The 8271-nt window shown below is 48.7% G+C and overlaps 1 protein-coding gene across 1 annotated transcript; it reads left to right on the forward strand.

Annotated features, from left to right (window-relative positions):
- Nucleotides 1-4174: 4174 nt before the first annotated feature.
- Nucleotides 4175-8136, forward strand: ACD (ACD shelterin complex subunit and telomerase recruitment factor). Its single transcript, XM_069085733.1, has 12 exons — nucleotides 4175-4804; nucleotides 5094-5227; nucleotides 5361-5457; nucleotides 5543-5622; nucleotides 5993-6037; nucleotides 6193-6227; nucleotides 6318-6472; nucleotides 6728-6809; nucleotides 6904-7017; nucleotides 7221-7660; nucleotides 7798-7889; nucleotides 7987-8136. The coding sequence occupies exons 1-12, from the start codon at nucleotides 4523-4525 to the stop codon at nucleotides 8051-8053; spliced, it is 1623 nt and encodes a 540-aa protein (XP_068941834.1). The 5' UTR covers nucleotides 4175-4522; the 3' UTR covers nucleotides 8054-8136.
- The last annotated feature ends 135 nt before the right edge of the window (nucleotides 8137-8271 follow it).

The following is an 8271-nucleotide window of genomic DNA, read 5'->3' on the forward strand; positions in this document are numbered from 1 at the left end:
GGTAGTGCCGTAGGTAAATCTTAAAGAGCTAACATTAAGGCATAAATAATAACAAATAGCTACAATAAACAAACTTACCTCCTCATTAGGAAGGTGCAAAACAAAGTTGTTTATGTGGTTCAAGGAGGGATGGGGAAAGCTTCATGATGAAGGAAGTGGCATCTAAGTTTGTTGGAGGATGGTTCTCTAAAGAGAAGAGCTCCCCGGAGCTGCTTCCTGCACATTGTTACCTTAGGTAAGTCCTTGACCCTTCCCTTATCTGTAAAATGGGCTGAATGGCTGGAATGGATAATAACGGTAGCTGCATTCTCTCTCCATTGACCCAATCTTTTCCTCCTTTCAGCCAGGTTAGCTTGCAGGGAATTTCTTTAGCCAGAGTTGCTGTCAGAGAAGACAGTGAAATTCTGTTATCTTGGTAGGTAGGGACCATGCCTTATATTTCTGTCATGCCAATTCCATCCCGAGGCTGGTCATTTCTAGCTATGACTAACTGCTCAGTTCTCTAGAAAGTGCTCTATATAAGTAGGGGTTACATGGTACATTTTTGATGCTGGCAGTATTTCCCCTCTAAAATATTAAACCAGGCATGTATGAAGATGCTTTATTATTCAGGGAGATAGGAATAGGTTTTATTTTGCTCCATAATTTTCCCAGGGTATACCATCCCTCCCCAGCAGTCCCTCAGACAACATTTATGGCTTCTGTCAGATGTTACATGCAAAAAAAAAAGGCCAGAGGAGTTTGGGAAAATGCTGCTGTAAGTGATGAGACAGAGTTCTTTAAAAGCAGCATTTCTATATCCCCAGGACTGTCCACTTCAAAACATTTGGGAAACAGGGTGTAGAGCTGGAAGAGAACTCTTAGAAAAGCCTTCTTTTGATAGATGGGGAAACAGGCACAGAGAGAGGAAGCTGTCCAGGATTGTACAGTGTAAGTTGTAAAAGCAGAAGAGCTAGCATTTAAACTGGAGCCTCTGTCTCCAAACAATAATATCAGCTAACATTTATGTAGCATTTGCTATATGCCAGGCGCTTTACAATTATTTTTCTCATTTGATTTTCACAACTCAGGGAAGGAGGTACTATTATCCCCATTTTATAGATGAGGAACTGAGACAGAGAGAGGTTAAGTGAAAGGTTAAGTGACTGGCCCAGGGTCACACAGTTAGTGTGTTGTTCAGTCTTTTCAGCTTCGTCCAACTCTTCCTGACCCCATTTGGGTCTTGGAAAAGATGCTGGAGTGTTTTGTCATTCTTCTCCAACTCATTTTACAGAGGAGGAAACTGAGGCAAACAGGGTTAAGTGACTTGCCCAGGGTCACACAGCTAGCAAGTGTCTGAGGCCCAATTTGAACTCTGGTCTCCCTGACTTCAGGCCTGGCACTGTATATACTCAACTTCAAAATATAAAAAACATTCTAACCCTAAACCTAGCTGTTCTTTAGTAAGGGTAGGAGGCCTCATTTGAATGCCTCTTCCCTAACTCCAGGTCTCGTACTCTGTGAACCACGGCGCCACCTAGCTGCCAATGAAAGGTTCCTTCCATTATAGTCGTGGTAAAGGGGCAGGGGGACATTGATCGCTCCACCCTCTCAAGATGCCACTGAAAAATTGCCAATTGCCTTCTTTGTACCATCCTTTGGAGCCTGTGGCACATCATCCTTAGCAGTGGAAAATCTAATTTTTGGAAATAATCCTAAACCAATATAATTCAATACATTTATTAAAGGGAGAGACTGACCATCTCATCCCAGGTCTTCTGACTCCCAGGCTAGTGAAGATTTCACTGGTGCTGTTAGTTTATTTTTAAACAAAAATCAGTCACATTTAAGGTGCTCAATTAATAATAAGATTCATAGTACTAACAATAATAGCATTTGTCTAGTACAGGGAGATAGAAATAGACTTTATTTTGCTCCATAATTTATAGTACAAATAGCATTTGTATAGTGTTTTAGCTTTTCAAAGGATTTTGTATATTGGCTCATTTAATTAATCCCTTCATGCAAGGAGAATTTCTTTAGTAGCTTACTCTGTAGTGGTGGCTGCCTGGCAGTGGGGAAATTACAAAGGGAAGTAAGAAATATGGGAAGTCTCACTCACCTTGGGTCACAGTGTGAACCTGGTCTCCGTGGGTAGGGGTGCTCTTTCCAGCCCTTGCTGAACATACCCCATACGTGTGTCCTACAACCTCCCACACCCCTTGAACCTTGTATATCCCAGGTGCAGGAGCATTTTGCTGCCAGTTTCTTCATGAGGAGGGAAAAGAAGCAGAATAGACCAATACCTAGGAAACTGCCACCACCAGAACCCCCTTAGAAACAGAAATGAAGGTAGTATTTCTCATTGCCTGGAGAGAGAGCACTTGGTTTAGAACTCTGGAACTGCATTCAAATTCCAGCTATGAGTCTGCATGTATGTGTATATATGCATATACACACACACACATACACTATACTATATGTATGTGTGTACATACACACATATAATATACATTTGCTTTTCTTTGTTCTCCCATATCCTAGCAAATATACATATCACCTACTTGGTACATAGTAACTATGTAATAAATGCTTCTGTAGGACTCTTGGGAGTCAGGTGACTTTGTGAAAGTAGAATGAGGATAATGATATTTGCACAGGTTTAATGCGAGGGAAGGACTGTGACTCAAAAAATGCAGAACTGTATCCTAAAATTGTGTTCAGTTGTGTCTGACCTTTATGCCCCCATTTGGAGTTTTCTTGGCAAAAATACTGGACTGGTTTCCCATTTCCTTCTCCAGATCATTTTACAGATGAGGAAACTGAGGCAAACAGGGTTATGTGACTTGCCCAGGGTCATACAGTTAGTAAGTGTCTGATGCTGGATTTGAACTGACTCCAGGCATGACACTATCCACTTCACCATTTAGATGCCCCATCCCAAAGAGATCAAAGAAAAGGGAAAAGGACCTTTTTATATAAAAATATTTCTAGCAGTTCTTTTTGTGGTAAAGAATTGGAAGTTGAAGGGATGTCCATCAATTGGGGAGTGACTGAACAAGTTGTGGTATACAATTGTGATAGAATACTATTGTGCTATAAGAAATGATGAACAGGATGGATTTCAAAAAACCTGGGAAGATTTATATGAACTGATGCAAAGTGCAATGAGCAGAACTAGGAGAACTTTGGACACAGTAGCAGCAATATTGTGAATGACCTAGCTATTCTTAGCAATACAATGAACCAAGAAAATTCCAAAGGACTTTTGATGAAAAATACCATCCACTTTCAGAGAAAGAATTGATGAAATCTGAATGCAGACGAAGCATACTTTTTAAAAACTTTTTTTGGGGGGTCTATGTTTTGTAAGACCCATAATTTATATCAAATTGTTCGCTTTCTCAAAGAGGGCTGAGGGTGGGAGAGAATTTGGAACTCAAAATTGTTTTAAATGTTAAAAATTGTTTTTGTATGAAATTTTATTTTTGCTTTTTGGAGGGCAATGGGGGTTAAGTGATTTGCCCAAGGTCACACGGCTAGTTTGTGTGTGTGTGTGTGTGTGTGTGTGTGTTTAAGTGTCTGAGGTCGAATTTGAACTCAGGTCCTCCTGACTCCAGGGCCAGTGCTGTATTCACTGCTCCACCTAGCCGCCACTAATTGTTTTTATATGTAATTGGAAAATTAAAATATAACAATTTAAAAAACACTACAGAAATCAGTCAGCAAACATGTATTAACTGTCTCCCTTGTGCCAGGCACTGGGCTAAGGTCTGGGAATACAGAAAGAGGCCAAAGAGAGTTCCTGTCCTCGAGGAGCTTACAATCTGAAGGAGGGGATAACATAGACAAATATATACAAATAACTAGATGGCGGATAAATGGATAATTAACGGAGGGAAGGCAGTGCTATTAAGAGGGGTTAGGGAAAGCTCCCCGTAGAAGGTGGGATTTTTGTTGGACTTAAAGGAAGCCAGGGAGGTCAGCAGTCCTGAGCAGAAGAGGGAGACCCTTGGGGCTTGGGGGATGGCCCCAGAGAATGCCCACAGGCGATACGGAGCGGCTGGGTCTGGAACAGTAGGAGGCCGGGGTCACTGGATGGAGGAGGACGTGCAGGAGAGGAGGAAGGCTGGAAAGGTAGGAGGAGGTTGTCTCGTGTTTTTTTTTTTTTAATTTTTGTTTATTTATTTTTATTAGGGGTTGGCTTGTGAAGGGTTGTGAATAACAGAGCGTTCTGCATTTGGCCCTGGCCGCAAGAAGTCACTGGAGGTTATGGAGTGGGGGAGGAGGTGCGTGTCACGTGACCTGACCTGCACTTTAGGAAAATCACTTGGGTGAGAGAATGGACCGGAAGGGGGAGACCCGCCCGTCCTTCCCCCCACCCTCAGTTCCTGGCAGTAGTCCAAGTATGGGGTGATGAGGGTGTCAGAGGACAGAAAGGGGCGAACATAGAGATGCTGTGGAGGTGAAACTGGAGATACCAGGCACATACGTTAAACAATCGCAGACGCGCGCCCCTACAGAAGCCCGCCCGACACCGCGCATGCGCACTCGGCCCACCCGAGTCAGCCCTCAGGAGGCGGGACCTCGTCTGAGATTAGCACTTCCTCCCCAGGCCAGCGGTTTCCTCTTCCGGAAACAGAGGTCAGTCAGGGCGGCGGGAAATAGCGCGCATCCCTCGCCTCTGAGCAGTGCGCGGGCGGCCATGGCGACGTCGTGGAAGCCTGTCCTGCAGCCCTGGATCCGGGATCTGCTCCTCGGGCTGGAGCCTGGAGAGAGCTCGGGGCTGGAAGGGAAGGGAGAGGGGCTCGGGCAGCTGCTGGAGGTAAGGAGTATGCTGAGAGGGGCGTGGCGGCCCCTAAGGGTGAAGCCTAGGGTGTGGTCACTAAAGAGGCGGAGTCATTGGGCGAGGGGCGTGGCCAACAGGCGAGCAAGGTTAGGAGAAAAAGCCTCTGGGTCATTGGGCAAGGGTGTTGCCTGGCAGGGGAGGCGGAGTCATGTGTTGGGGGCGTGGCCGTGCCCGGCCAGGAAGAGGCTCATTGGACAAGTGGTGAAAATAGGCGGGCTAATCTGTTTGGGGGCGGGACCGAAGAGACCCATGGTGATATCTGCAGGTGATTAAGGAGGCGGAGCCTGGAGGGAGCCTGGAGCTGATTGGTGGAGAGGCCTCTGCCATCCTGCTGGTGACCGATGGGACCCACAGTGTGCATTGCCTGGTGACCCCCGAGGCCCTGAGCATGGCTGCCTGGTGAGGAGCAGCAGAGGCCCTGGCTGGACCTCAGGTTCCCACATGTGGCTGGAGGGGCTGGAGTATGGGGGGTTGGGGTCACTGGGGGAGCAGGGGGGATTGGGGAAGGGGTCTGATGTGGGGACTCCTGCAGGGAAGAGAAGCACTTCGGTTTTAGGAGGGCAGTGGGCCGGCTGCTTCTGCTGCAGGACTTCAGAGTGTCTGTTCAAGAGGTGGCTGAGGCTTCACTGGTGAGTGGGGGACAGGGACGAGGGCTTCTGGGTGTGGGGTGGTCAGAAGGCTTCAGTTCTGACTGACTCTCTTCACCCTGCCCAGAGTAATGGAGAGTTCTGCCTTTGGGTGCATCGATTAATCCTGCTGCCCACGGAGTTCCCCAGGGAGGGGGTAATGAGTTGGTGAGAGGGCCCCTCCTTTCCTTTCCAGAGTCCCCTGTCCCTCCCAGACTCCCTCCTTATCTTGAGGATTTTTCATGTCCTTTCTTTCCTACACTGATTTCCTTCATTGACACCTTTCATCTCAGTCTGGTCTCTCCTTGAAGATACTTTTGGGGTGGGTGGAGCTCTCCTCCCCTCCTGACCTAGTGGGTCTGTAATCCTTATGCCTCTTCCTCAAGACTTTCCCGAGCCAAGCCTCTGTCCCATCCCTATCATGTACCTTAGGGCCCTAATCTTCCCTTCTCCTCCTAGTTTCTCTGTTCCCTACACTGACCCTCATTGCCCAAGGGAGAAGGGGAATCCCCAGTAACTGTCCTCATTGTCACTTTAGTAACTGGGACCCAGCTGTTCGGAGAAAACTTCAGGAGTATAAAAAGTGAGTATGTGCTTGGAAGAGAAATGTGTGGAAGCAGTGGGGAGGTGGGAGGAGCTTATGAGTGGCTCCTTCTCTTTTTAAGATACAGGAAAGCTTTGTGGGGGCCTGGGGTCCATGGATCTGCTAAGGCCCAGCTCTCTGCTCTGTCCTTACAGGCACCATGAAAGGGAGAGGACCCCCCCTAACATAGGTACCCCTGGGAGTCCTGGCACGGGTGGGTGTGGACTGAAGGAAGAAGGGAGATAATTTGTCTTCATTCCCTCACACCATCCTCCCCCAGATCGAAGTTCTACATTGTCTCAATTGCTGGAAGAGATGTGTGAAGACCGACGTAGCTTACTAAGCTGTCAGGCCCAGAGCTGCCTAGAACTGGGGGGTTCCCAGGGAGGGTCTCTTCCCCTTACTCGATGGAAAGCCTCTCGAAGGAGGGCCCAGGTCAGTCTGGAGAGGGTTGGGGGTATGAGAGAGAGAGAGAGTGTGTATGAGGTGAAGTTTCTGGACCCCTTCTCAGAATTGTATTTTTGGACCCTGGTCCAAAGGGAGGAGGTAGTGGGTAGCAAGCAGTACAGGAGCCTCATGTCCCAAGATGGACAGCTGGAAGGGACCATAGAGAAGAGACTTGGGCACTGAAGAAGTCACTTTGCCAAGTTTTAAACCCACATCTCATACTCCTTTCACTGTCCCCCACAGGGAGAAGCCGTGTTCACAATTCTGGGTCTGAGGCTGCATATTAGCAAAGAAGAGGAGGATACTCTTCTGAACCTGAGGGCAGGTGAGGGACCCCTGTGGGGAAGTGGGAGAATGTACTGGCTTGGAAGCCCCAGGATTGCTCACCCTGTGTCTTCTCTTTTTTCCCCCTGCCCCAGTGTCTGAAAACAGCCCTGAGCTGCAGAGTTTAGAGAAGATCCCAGCAGACCCCTGGCAATTACTCCCAGTCCTGTCCTTGACACAGTCCTCTTCCTCCTCTTCTTCCTATGTAGGTAGATAAGGGGCAGGGGTGAGGTGGGAAGGATTCCAAGGGTCTTCTGGAGTCCTCACTGTAGGGGTCCCAGGGCAATCTGGCTGGAGCCAAGGGGCAGGGATGGGGCCATCATTGCTTGGCCTGAAGGACTCTGCCTTCACTCCCTCTCCCAGAGCTTAGTCGGGAGTCTCTGACTTCTTCTCTCTTTCCTGTCATTGCCAGAAGCCCTGGACTCTTTGCCCATACCGACTGCAGGAAGTCCAAGTCGGCTAAAGGATAACTTCATCAACAACCAGGAATCCTCCTCTTCAGGGTGCAGGGAGCCCCTCGACCTGTCACCTTTGCTCTTTCAGGGCAGTGGTTCCTCTTGTATCCAGACCTCCTACCCCCAGGATCCACAGGACCAGCTCCCTCCATCTTTTCCCTCTTCTCCCCCGGCAGCAGCCACTATCTCTAGGGACAAGTGGGAAACCCCCAGCACAGGTGGCTACCAGCAGCCTCTTGAAGCCCTGGCTAGAGCTAGGGCCAGGGGAAGAAAGGACAAACTAAGGAGGAAGCCCAGCCTTGAATTTGTGAGCAAGAGGGCGAAGAGTTCTCTCTGGGTTCCAGAGAGTGCTCCTTCAGGCAACTCCAGCCCAGGAGAAGGCCCGGCCTCAGCCAGGGTGAGAGCGGGTGTGGGGGGAAGGAACATGCTCAGTTCCTCTGTATGTGTGGGGGAACTGGAGAGGTAAGAGGCTTTTGACTGGTTGACTTTAATTTGAAGGGGCCTTACTGCTCACCTTCTTCCTTTTTCCTCTAGGTCCCTCCAGAGAGACACCTGGATGGCTCACCCTTCCAGTACAACTACCCAGAGCCCAGCGTCCGCCTCTGCTCCCAGGTTGTAGCTACTAGGTCAGTGTCTGTCTGCCTTCCCCGTTTGCCTTCCACTAGAAGAGCTCCTGTCTTAGCCTGTCACCCCTAAGCCTAGCCTCTGTGCCTTCTCTCATAGACTCTACCCATCACTACTGGATTGGGCCAGACAAGTACTGATGGAACCAGACCTGGTGGAGGTGTGAGAGCCCAGAGGTGCTGCAGACACTCGTCTTTTACTCTCCCCATGGCCTTGGGGGCCAGAGTTAATAAAAAGAGCAGAACTGCAGTCCTTGTCTCTTCCTTTTGGTGCAGAGGAAATACCTTGGGTGGGGTGGGAGGGGAAGGTGGTTAGTTCCCCCACCCTCACCCCAGCGAGTCCAGGCTAGGTTGAGGTTTGAGTTTTTTAATAAAATAATCTCAT

Source organism: Petaurus breviceps, unplaced genomic scaffold, assembly GCF_028583685.1.
Source record: "Petaurus breviceps papuanus isolate PSGF00001 unplaced genomic scaffold, PetGlider_PUasm1.0 176, whole genome shotgun sequence".
NCBI lineage: Eukaryota > Metazoa > Chordata > Mammalia > Diprotodontia > Petauridae > Petaurus > Petaurus breviceps.

What these genes read in the sequence shown, in the direction of transcription:
- ACD (XM_069085733.1), top strand. Translation starts at nt 4,523, where the DNA reads ATGCGCACTCGGCCCACCCGAGTCAGCCCTCAGGAGGCGGGACCTCGT. An exon ending in GGCTCGGGCAGCTGCTGGAG is followed by an intron (nt 4,805 to 5,093) that starts GTAAGGAGTATG and finishes TGATATCTGCAG; the next exon opens with GTGATTAAGGAGGCGGAGCC. An exon ending in GAGGACCCCCCCTAACATAG is followed by an intron (nt 6,228 to 6,317) that starts GTACCCCTGGGA and finishes ATCCTCCCCCAG; the next exon opens with ATCGAAGTTCTACATTGTCT.